This window comes from Amia ocellicauda, chromosome 4, assembly GCF_036373705.1.
Source record: "Amia ocellicauda isolate fAmiCal2 chromosome 4, fAmiCal2.hap1, whole genome shotgun sequence".
NCBI lineage: Eukaryota > Metazoa > Chordata > Actinopteri > Amiiformes > Amiidae > Amia > Amia ocellicauda.
The window spans coordinates 54,649,970-54,672,081 of record NC_089853.1 but is presented as its reverse complement, the minus strand read 5'-3'; the positions used below and the strand labels follow the sequence as shown (position 1 = coordinate 54,672,081).

Sequence of the window (22,112 nt, the reverse complement as noted above, 5' to 3'; positions counted from 1 at the left end):
TCATGTTATTGTATCTATTGCACCTAGAGGCTTAATACTGCATTTTGGTTGAATGTCTTTAGGATGTAATCTTCATTTCTGGTCATTTAGGAATTCAATCCCAACACCAATGTCGTGGCATTGTTGGTGGAAGAAAACTGATAAGTCTTGGCCTTGGCTTGAGCTATTGAAATGGACCAATGTATGGTGTTCCTTAATTATGGGTCAGTGGGTAACTCTGAGAACAGGGTTACATACACTTGACAGTCCCTACTGGCAGTATTTAATCTCTAATTAAATGCTGAAGTGACATTACAGTTGTCACGCTTACCAGGGCAAGGCAAGGGGGACCCAAGCGCAGACTCAATCACAGCTGTGAAACAAGGCAAACTATCCAAAAGGGGCAAATCCATAAGTCAGAGTGATATAACAGTTCAGAGGTCAATCGAGAAGGCAAACACACAAAACCAGGGAATCCAGAAGAGTAGTCTAGAATTCTAGTATATAGTCCAAATTTCTCAGCAGTGTATGTTTGTGTTCAGAGACACAGTCACACACACACAGACGCACAGACTACAATCCCATTTGTCAAAAAAGAATGGCTTTTTTTTCTCAGTCAAATTGCATTTTATTTTTTTTCCCTGACAGACATCATGTAGTGATATGCTTTGCAATGTATAAATACAAATGATTATTACTGGAGATTATTTTGCCTTTCAGTGTGTCATTCCATTAGACACCTTCCAATTTATTCAGCATTCACATCAAAGCAAGAACGAACAGATGTCATTTCAAACACTTTTTGCCTCATTGCATAAAACTGGGAACTGATTATTTTTTAATGAAACTGCACATAAAAAATTGAAAAAAATTAATATATCTAGTGACTGAAATGGAGAAAGGAAAATAGCATGTGGTACATCTTGACTCTATCCATCGGGTATTCATTAATTTATGGGAAATGCAACCAAAACGGGACAAAGTGAATTTTGTACGCATAGCATCCATGTGTGCATATATATATATATGTGTGTGTGTGTGTGTGTGTGTGTGTAAATATATGTATATACTGTATATGCAAATGTATTTAAACGCACACAAATGAAGTCCATTAGTCAGTATTTAATTCTCTTATGGAATGGGAAAAATTATAATGATAATTATAATATATATCCTTCCATTCTGATACTTAGGTTAAAAATCTATTAATAATACACAACAGTATAAAGGTCAATTTGGTAATTTGTTGGTAATTTTCATGAATTAGAAAATGTGTAGGCAATGCCATTAAAGCATCAACTGTTAGATTTGCTAAGGTTAAATTGTATTTTTCTGACTTTAAATGTTTACTAATATATATATATATATATATATATATATATATATATATATATATATATATATATATGTATAGTTTGGACCTAAGGGAAATATACAACATATAATTTTAGGAGGATTATTTGATCAGTACATTATAGAGGTTTGAATAACGACTCAGTTGTGAGGAAGAAATCCCTCATGTCTTGTTACAGCAATTCTGATACACTAAGAATGACAGTTGGAGAAGAATAAAATGACGGTCTATGGTGGGGAATGCTTTGGTGGGCTCTTGTTAATTAGTCTGTGCTGGGAAATGTTTTTTACCAATTGGGGGATCACTTTAAAACCTTCTTATTGTTAATAGCAACTAGGTAGGGGATATATGGAGCAATCAATTAAAATTGTAAAGTAATTCACAATTATTATTGGAATCAAATACTGGGAAATGTGGGCAATTGCAATTGTAACTGTGTACTGGTAGGACGAAGACATTTTCTTTAACTGTGAAAATGAGATAGTGGTTGCTGCAGAATTGTCAGGTCTGTGAAATAATGGCTTGATCTTCCATTAGAAGCTGCTTGAAACCCACTCCACTATTTGCAGTTGATAACAAGGAGGAAAACACATAGGGCAAACAGGAACCAGCTTTTAAGATTGCATTGGTCCTTTCATTCGTCACCTGAAACAAAGACAGATACAGCTTTGAAATACATATATTTATCCGAAAACCTGTTCTGGTCAATCCTACATAGAAGGCTTGCATGGCCAAGTCTGTGGTGATCCATGTTTGATGTTGGGATATTGAGTACGTTGGAAAGCACATAGTTTTGCAATCCGCAGTCTTTAACAGTATGGGTCCAGCATGTAGCTCACTTTAAAAGGGTATGCACATGGTGTATGTATTCGTATCAGGGAGGGTTCCACCATACAGAGGGAATGGGCAGATCTTTTTGAGGAATTCCCCCATTGCTATGTGAAAAGTCAAATCAGAAGAATGTAGGTTTGAGATCTTAGTCATATGAAAAGCAGTTGTTCAATAACTGTCAACCTCAACAGCCTAGCAAAAACTGTATATGCAATAAAAGCATGAACATTCAACCACAGTCCTGATTTACTGTGTTTCTGTTTCTTTTCACAATTCAACGTTTAAATAAACAAATCATTAATTCGTTTTTAGGAGCTAAAAACAAATACAAAGGTATGAAGAGCTCAGATGGAACCAAACTGTACAACACAAATAGATTATTTGAAAATCTAATAATTGACAATAAATTATACTTGTTTGTACACAAGCTATTATTATCTTATTTTTAAAGTATACTGATAGTTTTGTTTCTGCATTGTTTTTTAAACAATGTATTTTTGGTCTATAATATATCAGTGTTTTAGAAACAAAACAGATGTGAAAGCTTACTTCAGACATCAACTCATGTAGCACTGATTCTAATGGGATGTAAAAAAGAAGTCAGTGCAATCCAGCTTGCATTAAGCAATCAATTTTACACTAAATATTTGATTTGTCTTTTTCGAGGAATGGTTTATGTGCCCTTTTTAAATCTGCTCAGCAACAGTGAAAGCAATTTCCATAAAATATCACACAGAGACTTATGTTGCTTCTGTACCAAAAAAATATTTTAAGCTTAAACACAGCCCATGCTGGTTTCTACAGAAACCCCCTTATTTTTATGGCTGATGAAACCATAGCAAAAATATGATTTCTCATATGAGATAAATTCCTTTATACAATTATAGAAGTTCACAATAAACCAGCATCTGATTTGACAATACATGTCCTTAAACCAACAATGGATTACCTTAAGCTCATGTGTTAATACATGTATAGTATATATTAATAAGTAAATCACTGAACAGCAATAAATCCGCCCAGATAGATGTATTGTCTAAATGTCCAAACTAATTTTGATTATGGGGTTTTGTTCATAAGGTCTTACCAAACTGATAATCATATACATATTACAGTTACATTTTTTTAATTCTCTGGTGTTCAAAAGCATTGACCCCTTTTTAGAGAATGGCGTAGTTAAGTAGATATTCTAGGTCTTTTCAAATGCAATTGGTTTCCAGTTGTAATTAAAACTGTACCAAAAGAAATAATAATTAAACAAATATATATTAATTTAAAAATAGTTGATAGTCCCTGTATTACAGTGCCTGTAAATAGTGTGTTTGGAGATGCAAATTAATGTTTTATTTTATTTGTATGTCTCTTAAACTTGTAACACAGTTTATTCTAGTGAAAGTAATGTATTGCATTGCTGTGTTAGTATTGCATGCACTCTTTTTGTTGTTGTGGTTGGCAGTGGTGGGGGAATTTCTATCAAATTATGAGCAGTGACAAAGTTGTTTTATGAATTGAATATGTTTTCTGTCCCCGAAACTGTGTATTGTATAATTCCATCGCAGGCTGCAAGAGGTAAAAAGGTCATTAACATTTAAGAACATTTAATATGCGCACTGTGCTTTGAAATATTCAGAGATGCAGTTAGTCATTGTCTTAGAAATAAATATGTCAGTTTATTGCTGAATGCATTAATCAGCATGTATTTAGAGTTTTGTTTGAATATGCTTGTTACTGTATACATTTACATCTCTTATGAGATAGTCTCAGCGCAGTGCTAATGGCTGTGAAATCTGGCTCCACTGTGTATCAAACAGACTGTAAAATACCCTGGATTTCTTTTTGCTCCCCTGAATGTAATTTGATTGTTGGCAATTTACATTAAAATTCCCTGAATAAAATAATGGTACGACATTTGCTCAGTAGGTGGCAAAATATGGCACCTGAAAAAAAAACAACAACTAAACAATAACTGCTGGGGAGCAAAAAAAAAGTGACAGTTTCAAGATAGGAACGAGGCAGAAATTTGTAAAGGAAAACTGCAGCAGATTTGTTTTTATTGTTTAAGGAATCAGAATGCCATAGCCAGGCGTTTACAATTGGACCCATTAGTAAACTCAGTGGACTCAAAGCTCTCAAAGTCAACCTTTTTGGGGAGGTGTGACGTATAGATTACATTGTGGATAAAGATAATCTACCTTGTATCCAGTTGCCCACTCTGCTAGTTTTAATACAAATGTGCAGCACAAGCTTAAGCATTTTAAGCTAATGTTATACTTCTTTTTTTATTGACACTTTGTTTAGCCATTTTCCTGAGGGAGTAATAGTTAAACCCCTCTGAAAACCTCGGGGCCCTGTGTGACGCCATTCCCCGTGGTGCACTTACTCCACTGAAAGCTTCAGCCTCCCAAGTGTTAAATGGAGTGAATGTAAGCCACTGGGCTGTGCTAAAAAAAAAAAAAGTCCTTTCTAAAACTAAAAGACCAGTGATCTTTTTTTTCCTTCTCACAAGTCAAATATATTTCTTCATGAAATGCTCACCATATACAAAAAGCTAATATTTCACCATTTATTCAGCACTTCTGCTATTTAAAGACTTCCTTGGCTGTCTACTCGTTCCTTCTGTTCCTTCCCTCACACAATCCGGCCCCTGGAGGCAGCTGTCAATCAGCTCCGATCCACTCACTCGGCTCAAACTGCTCTTGACTTTTTCTGTATCGATCCCTTTCCTTCAGAGGCGTGCCTTCCGCCATGGAGTTATTTAGGAACTTTAGTTGTTCTCCTGTCACAGTTCCCAAGTGAGAGGGAGCCACGGCGCAAAACCGAACTTGGTGTCTTCCACAATCTGTGGAATTTGAAAGCAACCTATTCAATGAAATGCAGTATCATTGTGGATTTGCTGTTAGGTGAAACAATTGCAAAATAACCACAACAGCAAGAGTTAAATCAAACAGCAATTATTCAGTACAAGTCACATTTGAGAGGTACAATTTGGTGCCAGGAAAACAAAATGTCTTATTTCTACATATGTGCTTCTTTTGTGCTTTCCAGATTACTGGGGAGAAAAGGCCCTCTTCAGAAATGATCAAGAAACCCAAGCCACAGAAAAAGAAGAAGAAGAAGGACCCCAACGAGCCGCAGAAACCCGTCTCAGCCTATGCGCTCTTCTTCAGGGACACTCAGGCCGCCATTAAAGGACAGAACCCCAATGCTACCTTTGGAGATGTCTCCAAAATCGTGGCCTCAATGTGGGACAGCCTGGGAGAGGAGCAAAAGCAGGTAAGAATCCTTCTGCGCTTGCTGGCCATGGTCAGATAGATGAGACATGCCAGACCCAATGGAATTGAGTTCCCCCACATTCCCTGACCGCAGAGCTTGGCCCCTGGAGCGTGGAGGGTTTATGAGCTCAACATCAACAAGTGGCATTTCTGGGTTAAATTAGGATAAGAAAACAACATTGCGCATGTGTTTCTTTAAGGAATTTATATCCATGTGGAATTGTGAAAAACTAGGGCCTTGCAAATGCTGATACTCCATTCTGATAATTGCCTCCTTCCAATAAACAGTGCATCAACATAAAAATGGAAAGAATCTCTACTATGTCACTTAAAATATGCTTTACAGCATATGTACCATATCACCAGCAATTTAATGCAATTCCACTGCCAAAGTTTGACTTGCTGTGGAATGTGATACTCATAAAACTAGGTATCTTGTTCAGGAATCCAGAATGAGTGTTTTACATCATGTTAGCGCTGAAGCCCTGAAACTAGGTCAACCCATGTTTCATAATTACAAAACCTGAACACAACCAGTATTTCAAGCCCCCGTGATATTTTATGATGGCCGATCTAAAATTCGATCCTTCAGCAGAGAGATTGGGACTAAAACACAGCCCTGGACTTTGACCAAGACTGGCCAGCCCTAATACACTTTTTATAGTATGAGTAATATCTAATGTGCAATAGAAATCTACAATGATTCTTGTGTCATTCCTGTTTAATATGAACATGCTTCACGATCAGTGGTAAAACAGCACAGTTAATAAAACATAAAATACAATTTGTCCAATCAGTGTCATTTCAACATAATTACAATATCCCAAAATACACGATTAGCAACAATATTGAATAGGGTCATTCAAGGAAGATTAAAATTAGGAGGCCTTTTTACACTTATTGATGAGGCTTATAAGTAGAAATACATAGTAATAATACATGTATCCACCCTGAAAAAAAAACATATTTTCATGAGGTGTAGCAGGTAGTCACATGACGTTTCTCACAACTTTGATTGGTTAAATAATTCCATTACATATTTTTGCGTATACAAATTCAAAACACCTTTTTTATAATGTGTAAGGTTTAATTGGACCATTGGGCTGTCCCAATATATATATTTATGTAATTTTAATTTCATTTGGACCCAGTCCACTACAGCCCTTCAGGAATACTGGTCCAGTTGGAATATAATAATCCTGGACTCACATGATGGAGCTCCGGTTGTTCTGTGCTGGTGTCGTACATTGAACTGAAATCTTGTTTAAGATATCTTGGACACTATTCAAACAGTGGACTACAAGCCCTAAATACATACATCCTTCCTCAGGGACCACAGCTAGAGATGCCTGCCTCAATATAGAACATGGTAGATATTAAGCATATGTAAGTGGTATGTAAATAAATCCTAGCATTACCACAAGATTATATCAGTGGTCCAAACACTAGTGGTGGTCACATTATGTTTTGAGAAAACTGACATCTTTGGCTATAGCTTTGTAATACAAGAAAGCATCCTAGAGTTTCAGTTGTCAGAAAATTTCCAATTTCTGGCCAGTCTGCTGCCGCTTCAAAATAAAGTCATTTCCACATCCATCTTACCTTAATGAGGTAGTACTGTTATTTTGTGATGCTAGATTACTGGATTCTAATAATAAAAAAAGATCCCTTGGCTCTCATTATAAATTGCTTAATATATATATATTTTTTTCTTAATTAGTGCCAAATACAGTTACAATGCCCAGTGTGCAGGATGAAGTACAGACAAATACAGGCCTCTGAGACAGATGGGTGTTTATATGCTATTTACCCTGGTATTTTAATTTAGGCTATTTTTTTATTTTATTTTATTTTATCAATGCATCGTGCTGAAAATCAAAGCAGACTCCCGGACGAGGTGTGGCCGCTGTGTTAATCGCTTCCTTTAATTTTCCAAAGGGATCTTTCCCAATCTGACTGTATCGCCTGGTTGGCGTCTGTATCTCGCAGTTAATTTCACCTCCCCTCAGTTCGGCTCTTCACAATGAATCTTCATTTCGCTCCCTGACACCCTTGAATGTGAATTCCTCATTTCCTGTCTTTTTATTTATATCTGTTGCCTGGTGATTTGATCATGCTGAGGAATACAAGATTAGCAATTGCCTCGTCCTTGAATTCGCCTCAAGGACACCTGTTCAGGAAGTGCCCTTATTGTTTTTGTTTCTTAACCCTTTCAGTTCCAGTTCCAGGGATCTCCGATATGCATGCAGTTCTTACCCCCAGGCTAATTTCTGCACCAAAGAGGATTCCATTCTTTTTATCAGGGCATTCAAATTTCTTCTCATAGGATGCTGTGAATAATAAACACAAAACCTTATTCATGACTATTCACATTTTTATTTTATTTTTGTGTCCTCAAAGCCAGAGCCACGATGTTTTTGTATTTGTTCTTCTCTGACACCTGAGGACTACAATTTACAAATCTACTGACAAGTTTCAGTCACAGCTTTTCCCTAAACAGTGTCACACACCATCATTTCAGAGCTGAAATAAGGATGTAGGAGTAGGATGAAAATAAACAGCTTTAGCCTGATATCCAGTGCAATAAAAAAACTGTAATTATAAAGTAATTTATAACTGCATGTATATAGTAGTAATAAATAATCAGCAGCATCCCCCCCTTGGTTTATGGAGGTGAACGCTAGTCTAATTTCTCTGTTATGATTTTTATTGTATTGCAGAGAAAGCAAAATAAAAAAATCAGTTTCTCTTGTTTGAGAGAAAGCATTGCTTTCAACTACAAAAAGAAAATCACACTCTTAGTGCAATTAGATTAAAACAAAAACATACATGTTTTTGCAAACTTTCATTCATAGGCTTACTTGCTCTGTGGTCAAGGTGACAACTTTTGGTGTTAGTATAGTGGGTTTCTAGACGTGCATAGCATTGATGCAGCCCAAAGTGTGTTTTGCGTCAATTAAAGTGTGGGAATGCAAATTCTAGCTTTTTATTTTGATTATGTTCTTGTTTTTGAGTTATAAAACCCTGCTGGACAATGGCTATGCTGTTTATTAAATAATTTATTGTAGTAGTAGTAGTAGTATAAATGACATGAAAACTAATTTCTTAGTGTCTAGTGCAATCTTTAATGCAAACCTATTGTATGTACATATATATATATATATATATATATATATACAACTCTGAGATCATGCAATACATTATTTTGTGTTTCCATAAAGGTAATGATATGTTAGAAACTGATGGGCTGACAGACTCTATTGTCACTATTATTGTATTCTTCAAAGCTCTTATATTTATTGTGAGGGTTCTCTCCCTAGCGCTGCATTGTCTGATACATTAGAATAATGTGTTTGTTTGCAGTCTAACCATCAAATACTTTCACAGAGTAAGGATTTCAATATTCATATTTCAGCGTACAAAAGCTGATTTTTATTTATGTTTTGTACTTGAATGATTTATATGTCCTTTTTTTTCTTCTCTTTAAGTCACTTGGTATTTGCAATACCATTTGTACAAATCCGAAATGTAAACAGTGTAATTGTTTAGACATTTTCGATAGCCCACTACTGATATAGTTATGTTCCCCTTTGCAACCCATTATCTATTTCAAGTTTAACAAATGGCTGATGCAAATGAAGATTAATAAATAAATAACTTGCATAGGGAAGTTTACAAAAAAACAAAAAACAACACAATGCCTCAACAAAGCCTTAGAGTACACATGACTAAGGATACTTTTTCATCATTTGTTTTCATGGAATATATATATTTTTTGTTCGTGGCATATTTACATTTTATATGGAGCTTTTTCTTAAGAGGTTTAATATTAAAATTGAGTTTATAATAATAATATTCATAATAATAGTCCATTTTCAAAACACAGCCCCACAATTAATGCTATATCTGTCACTGGTGGAGAGGATGTTGGGGGCTGCGGAAGCTGAAGAGAAATTGTCATGTTTACTCAAAGAGGGTTTGGGCTCATTTCTCCGATGGTTGGAAATGGAAATGATGCGTGAGTGCAGTGAAGGATGGACTATTGAGATGAGGGAGAATCAACATTGTAATGAAGAGGGAATGCTGCTGCAATGGCACAGACGCCTATCCTCTGTTAACTCCTTGAAGCCCCAGGGGCGCCGCACCATTCCTCGTTTCTTTAACGGCCATTGATATTCTATGGAAATGGACGTGTTACGCATGAAAGCAGAGGCCACCCACTAATCAAACATCCCGCCTTAACTTGTAATCTATCTGACCCTGGCACCTGGGCAGGAGGGGGTTGTTTACGGGCAACAGTAGACAAGGCCTAATCTAAAACTACAACTGTAAATGGCTTTTGATATGCATGGAGTTTCATACAGTCGATTAATTGTTCAGATAGAGTTTTTCGAAAGCGTACAATACTTGTATGCCATCTTCACCAGCCATTTTGAAATCCCTACTGGCTGAAGATGTCCAAACTGTAGGGCAAGTGGCCACAGCTCACCCTGCTGGATAGACAGATACATGAATATATGGGAGTGGACAGAGACTGAATCCCAGACCCATTCACAAACCGCTTAGCCACTCACCCCAGTATAACATAAGGGCATACGTTGCATTAAAGTGGTGTCATTTTCTATTATTTTGCTTAATGTGGTATAAGAATGTGATTTGATCTTTAACGGGTCTCACCTCCTTTGTTATAGAGTTTATGCAGGAAGGAAAATACTTTGTAACAGATTATGAAGCCCTGAAAAACTCCGCACAGGGTTGACGAAAGCTACCTGTTGAGGTCTATCCCTCATTAGAACAACATTAGCCCCAGGGCACCCTCCACAATCCTATACATTATCCAGTTTGTACTCTCGGATCCATTACAGAAAGCCCGAGATTAGCTTCAAAATCTTCTAGTCTTTTGCAGAGGAGGCATTTTGCTCTGTAAACCCTATTGACACAGGGCTGTAAAGGAGACTGCCAGACTGTGACTCCTTCTGGGAAAGGAGCACCGCGCCAATATATAATGCGCTTTCTCTGTGCTTCCTTCTCCTACCAATATAAGTATCCTGTTAATTTCAGCTCTGGTATATTCTTCTGCGTAGCCCTTCACAAGGGTTAGATTAACAATAAAAACACAATGGATGGCGAGAGAGGGGGATGAAATTCTGCCACAGTTGATTATGTCAAAATGTTTCTCAATGCTTTTCTGCGCCTCACTGTACAGTCAAATAGAGAGAAATTATGCGGCTTCTTTCTTTCTTTTTTCTTTATAAAATAAAAATTTTACTCAATGTCATTTTTTTTTAAATGTATTGTTTGGATTTATGTTTAAAATATACAGAAATTAGTCAGATAGTCATTAACCTTAAAAACTGGTGTTTTTAAAGAGATATCTGTTGGCAACATAGCCTTGCCTGCCTGTGTTTCTGTGTGAAAAGGCTTTCATCAGAGTTTATGTTAAGCACATTTAGTAAATGAGAATAGTAGGAGAAAACTAATTTTGGTTTTCAGTGACTTATTATGAAAGGTCATACTTTGCCTGATTTGTTTTTATTTTATTTATGAGTGCATTATTTTCCATCTTGCAATCTAGTCTGATTTCATTTTATTTTATTGTATTGTTTTCTGGTGTTGATATTTCCAAGGGAACCGATCTTTATTCTTTGCTTTTCCTCAGCTTTAACACTTAAGGGTGCCTCGGCGTTTAGAGGTACAGACTCATCAAATGTCACCGAAAAAAGATTAGATGACTGTGCGTTTAAAAGAACACGTAGAGGAGTTCCCAAAAACTCGTAGTGATATTCATCAGCCTAGTTTTGCTGCTAAATAACTTGTCTGTGATCTACTGCTCACAACTTGATTTATTTAGTTGGACATCGAATTGCAACCACTTAGCTACAATTGATTCCAACCATGCAGTAGTGACTGCAGTTATAATTGCAACAATTCCACACTTGCATGCATTCATATCTCAGATAAATGTTTCTTAGTGACTATATATTCATTCAAATTGTTTGAGAATATGAATTACACAGTATCATGAGAATTACATTCACAGAGGCACGTCAACATTTATCTACAATTACAATTACTGATTGCTATGCGTTCTGATTAACTACAAATGATGGAGTTACAATTGCAATGGAACCCAGACATGGCACTAAGATGCTAGAGAAAGGCCTACATATGCGCTTCCTTTGTGTAACAGTCTGGAGAAACTCATTGACTGCAAGTGATGTCAGCGGGCGGCTGTCTCAAAGGGTCTCCATATGGGTGAGAATTGTAGAGCAACCCAGAAGTCGGTGGACTTGACAGACAGCGAATGTTGATAAGGAAAACATTACTCAAGCAAAAACGTGGGGGGGGGGGGGGGGAAGAATGACCCGTCACACAACACATAGGGATGGCTGCATTTGCCACAACCTTCCCTATTTACCCTCTCTATATATCAACATATGTGACAAATAAGAAGAAGACCACTCTGAGGTGTCACAAAGTGCCCTGTAAACTGACGACAGAGGATATAAGCGAAGGTCTCTCTTTCTCGAGCTCTGCCAGCATTTAAGTAAAATGCACTCGAGGAGAAAAAAGAAAGGAAAAAAATCTGTATTCTCAAGTGCAGCTGTCTCTGAGGTCTTCCCAATGCGGGGCTCTTTCTCATTCAGCAAGGTGGAGGGAAAAGGTTTCTGTGAAGTGTACCTGCTGTAACCAGGCACCCTCTCTATCATTTTTCACAAGCCCCCAGTAATTGCTCGGCTCATGTCAGCAGGGTTTGGAGTTATTGTCTTCTTTAATTAACTGGTTATCAAACAAGAACATTTCATTAAGGTACAATTACCAGCTAATTCTACTGGGACACCCCGATGTCAGGATTACGACCACAACATATGCTCCTTACAGCTTAGTTATTTTTAATACATCCCCGACCTCCAGACTCCGACAGCTTCAATTGCTAATGAATCCACTCACTTTGGAATAATTAGAAATCCTTAGGCATGGTAATTTATTTAAAAATATCCGTCGTTCTGTGAATCATTAGCTGTGTTAAATGAATTTGAAATTAAAACTGCTGGGAGTACTTTGGAGTTCATTAAAAGGCAGCGCGCTTCTATCAATATTTAAGTGAAGAGACTTAAGGTCACAAGTTTTATTTGAAAATATTAATGCCGTGTTTTAAGTTGAAGCTATAGAAATTAAATGGCCAAAAAAAAAAAAAAAAAGGCAGAGGGGAAATCAAACTTGTCCTTTTTAAGGTCTTTCATCTTTCACTAATCTTTCGTCTTTCACTCACTGTCCTTGGAAAAAAAATAAAACCACTCAGATACAACACAGTGCACAAAAGCATTAGCCATTTAATTTAGGTAGTGGCCCTCATTATAGGGGTTAAAGCATATGTATTTCTGAGAATTATTAAAGTATAGCAGTTATATATACATTGCAGCTTGTGTATGTACGTTTGTCAGTTTTATCAAATCCACAAATATAAAAGTGTCCTATTTTTACACCTGTTTTATTTTGAGTTGTATTTAAAGGATTCAAGTGAACCCAGCTGTACCAATACCATTGAGTATTTGCCAGGACTCCCAAACAGCTTATTTATTTCCAAAGTTGCAAATTGCTTCCTGGGGGTCAGTTTAAACCATTGATGTATGTAAACAATGGTTCTTCCAGAAAGTGCAAAAAGGCTCATAGAATATGACCTTGTGACCTCTGACACAGTTCTGGAATATGGGCGGAGTTAAGGGAGGGAAGCAAATATTGGTTATGCAAAGACTGTTGCATATATTACTGATAAAACATCACCATGCATCTGCATGCATGCAGATTTAAGAGCACCTATATATAAATAATAATAATAATGTTTAATAATTTAATAATTAGTCTAATAATAACAGTTTATATTATATAAAAGTATAAAATGCTTTGAGAGGCAGATTTATTTTGAAAGAATATTTACCAACAGTGAAATAAACGGAAAAGATGTCTCCCCCTGCAAGACAGGGCCCTTCTCTCCACTTGTGTCCAGGTTAATGTGGGGGGACAGGGGCCTACATTGTGTGCCCGACTCCTCTTTGTGACTCTGTGCTTTGTTTTCATTCTGTAGGCATACAAGAGGAAAACAGAGGCGGCCAAGAAGGAGTACCTGAAGGCTCTCGCCGCGTACAGAGCCAGCCTGGTTTCCAAGGTAACAGGCTGTGTCTTTGATATACAAGGGTCAGCGCAGATATGGCGATGATAAATTAGATGGAGAATTCCTCACTAATCTCAGGGGAGGTGCAGTCCAATAAGAACTGTGCTGCAACAAGACCGTACAAAATTAGGCTCCCTTCACCAGGGTGGAAGGAATAAGATTCATGCACTGTACCAAAAGTATAAATTAACCCGTATGGGGTCGCTTTTTATGCTACTTTCAAAAGAGGAATAAATATTGTCACTTAGGCTGGCCCCTGCTTCCAACCACAGATCAACGTCCGCTGCTTGGGCTTTGATAACAGTGCATTATAATACAAATTAGACTCATACTAAGCTAGGGCTTATATAACATACTTCCCATGGAATAAAACGCATAGACGCTCTCAGCCAGTGAGTGTGATACATGAGGTTAGCACTTTATTAAATAGGGTTTCACCACTGGTGGTCTTATGATTTTAGTTGTGCGATGGTATGGAATTGTATGGGTTAGCACAGTGGGGCCTGTTGTGTAGCGCGGAAGATGCTTTATTTTTGCAGATGAACAGTAAATGAAGTTATTAATAACTGGTGTTGACGGGTGGGTGTGTAGATATTGCACAATCCATTGTTATTTATTCTGCTCATGTTTGGCAGCAAATATTGTCCTTTGACAAATACTGCCAACGCACTTCAGATTTGAGTGGAGACTTACTATTCAGATCAGTTTTTTAATTTGACTTCTTACAAGTTTCTCAGCCTCAGTAAGGTTCCACCAGTGCTTGCAATATCTCAAGAAGTTAAATTCCAAGAAGAGATCCTTGGAGTGATTTTCAAAGCAACAGCCTTGATGTTTTACAGTTTCTACAACCTACACTTCCATACACGTTTCCAATTACTAATAACTGCAATAATTGTTTTGAAAAAAGCATCAAAATCATTCATCCAAACCATTTTAGGGATTAGGAAGACTACATTTTCCTTTTAATTGAGGATGAGGTCTTGATTTATGTTGATAGGCAATGACATTTAGGGTAACAATTAAGAGATCCAACATGCAACCGAAATAAACATGATAATCGATGGAAAATACAACACGGGGCTGTGTGTTCAAATTATTTATTTAAAGTGCACTTTCAGGTAATCTATAAAGACTAAAGTACTATATTAATGAACAGCACAGATTTGCACTGTTTATAAAGAAACAAAATTGCTGCATTTTATATTACTGTACTATGTTTTAATGAAACAGTTTCTAACATGATATGTATGATTTAATTTAATGTTCAAAGCTAAGCACATCTTGCTTTTTTTTCACTAGAGCAGGGATAAAGGTTCGTTTGTTTGATACAGTCGATGTGTTTTACTTTGCAGTGTTTTAGTGTCTGAAATTAAACCGGCAGATGTAGGAGTCACAACTTTTGAGTATTTCTGATTTAGGGGACTCAAAACGACATAAACTGTAATCAGGGGAATTGTGAGAAATAAAAAAACGACATAGTAAAAAAGAATTACATTAATTATGCACAGATCGATTGCTTTAATTGAAACCAATTGTGCTCTTTTGAGGTTTAATATTGAATTATGCACCAATGTTTTCCTGCTGCAGTTACCAAAACCAAAGATAATCTCTAAGCAGATTCTGTCTTTCTCTCTCACACACTCTCACACACACACATGCACCCACACACACACACTATCTCTGTCTCTATGACTCTGTTAAATTTACTACACCCCAAAAACAAGAGGCATGATTGCAGCCTGAATGGTTTATTCATCAGCCTGCTCCCATAGCAGTATTTATTAAGAATGAATCTCATCTGTCATTTTGCGTAATTAAATATTCTGTCAAATCTGTAATTCAAACAGATGATTGATGTTTCTGTAAATTGGCAGCCATTTAAAGTGTTGTGAAGGGGGGGAAGAAGGAGTAAAACTGCAGAACTGATATACCTTTAGGGAGTCAGCACAAGGGATTTTAATTTCTGAATTGCATACATTTGAAGAAAAAAAAGGATCCTGCATAGTGTGGTTAATCTGTGTTAATAAAAGTGAGGTAAGAATACGTATTGAGATCTGAGAAGATATTTTCTGAGGGGAAGGAATTTTAAACCATTGAAAGTTGAGTCAATGCTATTTTGACTAATCAAATATTCATCATACATCGGGTGCGGTATTGCATACGAGCACAGTCTAATAATCTTCTGTCAGGGACACACAAATACAACTGATTACCGCACTTCATCTAAGTATTACATTGTGAGATGTATGTTAGGCTGAAATTTGGTTCAATTCGAAAATTGTGAAAATAACCTCCATCAAATCAAATGCTTATTTGGTTGTGCATATCCCTGCACAAGTATTGATGTGTGCGTGCTTTTCAAGGCATTGGGTATTTTAATGTTAATTTGTGTTTGGATGTGATCACAGGTTTCCATTGCAATGTAGCACCAGGGTGGGGGGGGACCAAAAACAAACTGCAAAGAAACATTTTGTTTATACTGCCAGGTTATATTAATATTTAACTTTGGCGTGTCTGGGTGATTTATTTTGTCATCCAATTTATTCTCATCCCAAATAGTCTCATTTCCCTCTTGAACTGCAAAATACACGCTCACAGTTTCACCCATCCATCTAGGTATCTATCGATCATATCAGCAGCTTTCATACAGTTCATACAAATGAGATCCATTACAAAATAAGCAACACTGATAGATCATGATCACGATTGTGACAGTTAATAAAAGTTGGGGGGGGGATATCACCAGGGTATTTAAAGTACACCCGGGCCCCAATGGGATCACCGGAGAAACACATTAATACAATAATTCAGTTCAACATATGCTCCAAGTCTAGCCAAGAAAATATGTATCACATTCAGGCATGAATGTTGCGATGCATCTGATTGCTTCTGCTATATTGTAGCCCATTATAGCCAGCCATCAATGAAGATAACACCCTCTTTGTAATGGCTGTGTTGATGTTGTTTTCTCCCACGTGTCTTTTGTCACTGCCTTTCTACTGAGCAAAGTGAAGCAGCTACACAGAGAACAACAGGAAAATGTGTGTCGGATTCTTATGTGTGTTTCTGACTTTAAACCACGTCTCTGGTTTGTTTTGCGTGTCCGCAGAGCTACAGCGATCAGGTGGAGACGAAAAGTGCCCAAACAAGCCAGCCTTCGCACATGATGCCACCAAAACAGCCCTTGTACAGCGTGCCACCCCAGCCCTCCTCCACGTACCTGGGCCCGGGATCCTTCCCCCTGTCTGACCTGCAGAGCTACGGGGCCCCCCAGCGCCACAGCCTCTCCAGGACCCTGAGCCAGTCGCAGATGTTGCCCAGCATGAGTGCCTCTCCCCCCTCCTCTTTTCAGATCAGCCCTCCTCTGCACCAACAGCTCTCCCTGCACCAGAGCTCCCTCCTCAACCAGCCAATCCGCATGCAGCAAGTCCAGTCGCAGCCAATCATCTCCCATCAGATGGGGCTCCAGGCTTCTCTCCACTCACCTCCTCCAGGCCAGCAGGTTAGTCAGACCCTCAGCGCACATCCCACTTCACTTATCCACATGTATCTGGAAAACTCTCATCACACATATATGTGCTTTTTAAATGTATATATAGAAATGTTTTACCAGAAGGAAATCCTCCTGTCATCAAAACGGTGTCTCCCAGGGGTGTCCTCAGGGGATCGGCATGCCCAAGTCTCAACAGACATTTAACAAAAGAAAATATCAGTTGTGTACAAAGATACAGTTGTAATGACAAACATGAAGCCTCGGTTCTTTTGGAAAACAGTTTGAAGGATCGGTTAGTGCGCTAGGAGCAATCTGCTCCCATAAATTAATTAAATTGCAGTGATGCGGGGGTGGGATCAGGCATTTTGTCTTTGCTGGGTAAGTCACTGTATATTTTTATGATTTACCTTTTTACTTTTCTTTGTGCCCAGATCAAAATAGGAGTTCCTATGTATTAATAATATTACAAAACTATATTATAGTATAGTATCTGCTTCTTATAATATCTTTCTTTCTTTCATGTTGCTAAAAATAGTGGACTGGCTATTATCAATCTGTTTTTAGACTAAAATAAATTAATAAACAGCAGAAAATTCCTCATGTCAAGAAATATGTCATGCCAGAGCTGTGGATCAGTCACCTAGTCATCATTTGCACCTGACAGAGGCGGGAACAGCATTACTTGAAATGTTGCTGTCATGTCTTGTATAATAAGCACTTCTGCTCGAGAATGTAGGAAACAATGTTAAAAAGAAAAGAACCACAGAGATGACAGCAATGCTGATACAGTAGGTACTCCGCTAGCCTTTTAAAAGGATTAAAATAATACAGAATAGGGCTTAACACAAAGGTTTTTTCCTTTTCTTTTCTCCCAGGGTTTCTCTCACATTCAGTCAGAGTATCAGAACAATGTTGGCTCCCAGTCTCCAGGATCTTCTAACCCGGTGGGGGGACAGAATCCAGAATGGGACAGCGAGTACTGCAATCGGGAGTGCGGCGTCAACCACTGCAGGTAACCACCACGCCTGTGCTGTATGTGGGCTGGGTTAGAGGGAATGTTTTTTTGGAAATCACACAAAAGCTAGTCACTTTCCCAAAGGCCACTGTGGCTTTGAAATCCATCTCTCCAGAGTCTGCAAGTACCCTTGAGCAAAACAGTCATAGGGAGTCCTGCAGGGATCATTTGACATATTTCTCACGACCATGCTGACTCTGGATGCTGATCAGTATCGTTTCCTTAATAAAAATTCTCTTCCACAACCCCCGCCCCCCGCCAGTGCTCAACTCCAGTAGCACCATCTCTCTCGTCAGGCAGTAGAAACTTGGGCCACCATCCCAACTGGAGTATACGGCAGCATGGTGGCACAGAATCAGCTCACAGACCACTTAGAGGTTAGAGGTAAAGATGCACACCTTTGAGAACCAGAGAAATATAAGTTAAGAGGAGATATAAGTCATTCGACTCCCATAAGGGAAGAATAGTCCACTTTTTTTGTGGAACAGGGCTGAAGAGAAGTGGAGGAATTACTCCCATTTCGGACTCCACACTCTCCCAGATGGGTCCTGGGCTCTGAGGAAGACAGAGGGAGATAACAGATGGGCCTCACACACTCTCTCTCGGTGACAAATGGAGAGAAGGCCCTGTAGTTCTGTTGTAACAATTATAAGGTGTTGTAACAGCCTCGCCATGACAGGAGAGCAATGGGCTGGGTGGAGATTCCCTTTACCTAATGAGAGCAGGCTGAAATTGATTTAGATATTTCTCCAGTGTGCTGTTTGCTAAAGGAAACCTCCTTTGTCATTTTTTTTCCTCTTCCCTGAAAGAAGCGGATCTCCGTAGAAGCTCTATTGCTGAGGTTTGGGAGTCAGTGGTGTTTTCACCCTCGCCTCATTGTAGAAGTGCCTCTATTTAGTAGATTTTTTATTTTTTTGGGCTTCTTTAAATTAAAAGCGAATGGCCTTGAGACATAATGATCCGAGCCAAGGAAAGGCAGCCGCAGAGATTGATCTGAATCGATCCTAGCAGGTCACCAGGTCAATATCTCCAAGATTTTGATCTTACTGTACAAAGCAGGCGTTTAGTGTCGTCCAGTAAACATGATTTCTTCTCCCCCCCAACAACAGCAGCATGATACCAAGGGACAAACCACTCTACCTCACTTGAAGCTGGAGCACGTTGACAAGATAAGACACCAGGGAGCCTCCCCGCATTATAACTTCTTATTTTTGATGTTGTTGGGTTTTTTTGTTTGTTTGTTTTTCTTTTTTTTTTTTTAGAAGGATTTCAAGCAAGTCCTAAAGACTACTTAGTGAGCCTTTTTGCCAAGCACTTAGAAACGCAGGCCTCCAGCAGGGCCTGTAACCGCACTCTTCTGATTTCTCAAAACCCATGGGCCTACTTCTTTGGAGGGGGGGTCATTAAGCTTTAATATATGAAGACAAAAAAAAGTTGTTCCTTTTTCTTTTTTGATTCAATTTTATGATATTATTTGGGGATTTGTATTTATTTAAAACCTGTTTTGTTTTGGTTTTGCTTGCCACAAGCTTTGCCATGGACAGTTCCTCTAGGGAAGTAAATGCTTGTAGATTCAACACAGGCTTTGGTGTAGATTGCCTGTTTAAGGCTGGCTATTACAGTTAGGTGGTGTGCGTTACAGAGAGCACTAGTCAGTGCTGTCGTTAAAAAAAAAACAAAAAAAAAACATTAAAATAGAAAAAAGAAAAAGAAATCAACCTTTTTTTTGTATCATAAAAGACCTGTCCAGGAGGATCTTTCACAGTGTGATTGTAAATATCACTTTTATGGGATCAAATTGAGCATCGTGAGTCCAGATTTTTTCTTTTAATAATGTGTGTATTTCCTGATTTTTATTTTTGATTTTAACGTACTTAATTATTTTATTTTTTTGTAAATTTGAACAACTTAACGCAGGTGGTTTCAGTGAAGGATTTAACACACTAAATCGTGCATTAAAAACGGTGCTCGCTGGTGCGTTTTTTCCCAGGAAAAAAAGACTATGAGATTTAGTGTTCTCACAAAATGAAGGGATCCGGATTTAAAAAAATAAATTAAAAAAAGAATCACCTTGTTTCTCAGACCGCATGGCTTAAAGAGTCTGGCTGTGAAGAACCGAAGTTCTGCCCCTTGTTTAGTTTATTCTCCCGGTCTGGTTGACTCTCAGTCCCCAACACGACTTGTACAGGTGAATAAAATGCTAAATGTGAAATGTTACTAAAGATAAACATAACAGTGGGTTTATAGTTTTCAAGTAGTTTTAATAGGTGTTTTAGAATTGTGTTGAACTCATCCTTCTGAATAATTTTTTGTGGAAAAAAAAATAAAAAATAATAATGCATTTACTTTCTAAGACATACATTTTATATTCACTGTAGCACACTTTTACGTTTTTAAGGAACAGATTAGGGGGAAGACATGAGTTGTGTATAAACCTGCCAAATGTACTTCTTTTATTTGTAAAGCCAGTGATGGATTTTCTTTCTTTTCTAAATCTGTTGTACTGCATTATAATATTATTATTTGTTCAGCCATTTGCCCATCTTCTATTTAATTTTATTGACTGGTTCCTATCTATTTATGAACGATATGAAGTAAAAAAAAAAATTTGGCTTGTTTTTACGAAGGTGCATTTTTTTCTCTCTTGTTTTTGTTTAATTTTTTTTTGGTTGATTATTATTATTTTTACATCTTTTGAGTCGCTGGTGCTTTTGTTTCAGGGCCAGCGAGTTCATTTTGTGTCACAATGCTTCTTTTATTTTCATTTGTCTGTAATAAAATGTTTAAAGTGGACCCTTTGTGCATTCTTCTTTTTGTAGTGTGTTGCGCTAGCTAGGAAGGTCGTTCATGTTGTTTGCTGTAGCAAATGTCTTGTTTCGTACAGATGTCTGACACATTAAAGTAAGCAACTGTTACTCAGAGATAAAACATTAGTGACAAAACACCAAACATGAAACAGAGCAAATACAAAACACATCATCATGGGCAAGCAGAAGACTGTTGAAACAATACAAAAATCACAAAAATGCTGTTGGAAAATTAGTCAGCCACCACAGTTTTGGGGGCAATTAATTAACTAGCAGTTATATCTCTGCAGTGGCTTTTGATACTGTGTCAGAAGAGCTGAGGGTTACTCAAGGGCTACATCCAAATAGATTGTGTTTTTCAACATCAAATAAACCTGTATCGCACTGTGCATTCTCATCAATAAATACAAAAATAAATGATAAATAAACAAGTCATAAAAATGTACCGGACTCTGCAGGAGAGCAGGACCACCACAATAAAAGTAGGCAGAACCCATTTCCTATACCAGTGCCACGGATATACATGTTAACATACTTACATGGTAGCTGAGAAGACCATTACTAGGGATCCTTGTAATGCACAGGTCTCAGACAGGATGCTCATTATTTTTCTGGTCCCTCAGTGTGTATATTTTATTTCTGCAGCCCCACAGGTCTCCTGGTGTAAAAGCAGACTATCCCCTTCTTTAATTTAAAGAAGCAGCAGTTCAGCAAAGATTAAACAACCAGAACCCAGCTGCTTTGCTACTTGGCTGAGCACACACACAGTTAATGATGCCCAGTTCTGCCCTCCCGCTCCAGGGCCGGTGCTCGGTTCTTTTGTTTATAATTTCAAATGGTATTTGTTTCCGGATTTCATTACTCATTCTTTAATCACAATGTTTATACTGGTTTCAAATTCATGAGCAAATGGGTCTAATTAATGGGAGATTTCCCTTTGTCAGAGATGCAGGTTTAAGAGTGAGATGATTCATTCCACCTTCTTCCTGAGTGTGACTGATTTTTCAACATATGGAGCTCCATGTGTGCATTTAGCGTGTGATGTTTATTTATATATATATTTTTTCCTGGTGGTGTGGATTTACACATTCTGTATCAACCAAGAACAACTGTATATATTTTTAATGTTGTTTATTTACTCAAACATATTTAAAACAAATATTTGCCCTATACATTCTGTACCTAGCT

The 22,112-nt window shown here is 37.7% G+C and overlaps 1 protein-coding gene across 6 annotated transcripts in view; it reads left to right on the top strand.

Moving 5' to 3' along the window:
- The window catches only part of tox2 (TOX high mobility group box family member 2), a 127,649-nt gene extending 106,739 nt beyond the window's left edge, over positions 1-20,910 (top strand). For all 6 annotated transcript variants that reach the window (XM_066702790.1, XM_066702789.1, XM_066702788.1 and 3 more), the window contains 5 exons: positions 5,210-5,437; positions 13,523-13,603; positions 16,719-17,111; positions 17,978-18,114; positions 19,227-20,910. In XM_066702790.1, coding sequence (XP_066558887.1) covers positions 5,210-5,437; positions 13,523-13,603; positions 16,719-17,111; positions 17,978-18,114; positions 19,227-19,266 — 879 coding nt within the window. In that variant the 3' untranslated portion in view covers positions 19,267-20,910. The remainder of the gene's footprint in view (positions 1-5,209; positions 5,438-13,522; positions 13,604-16,718; positions 17,112-17,977; positions 18,115-19,226) is intronic.
- The last annotated feature ends 1,202 nt before the right edge of the window (positions 20,911-22,112 follow it).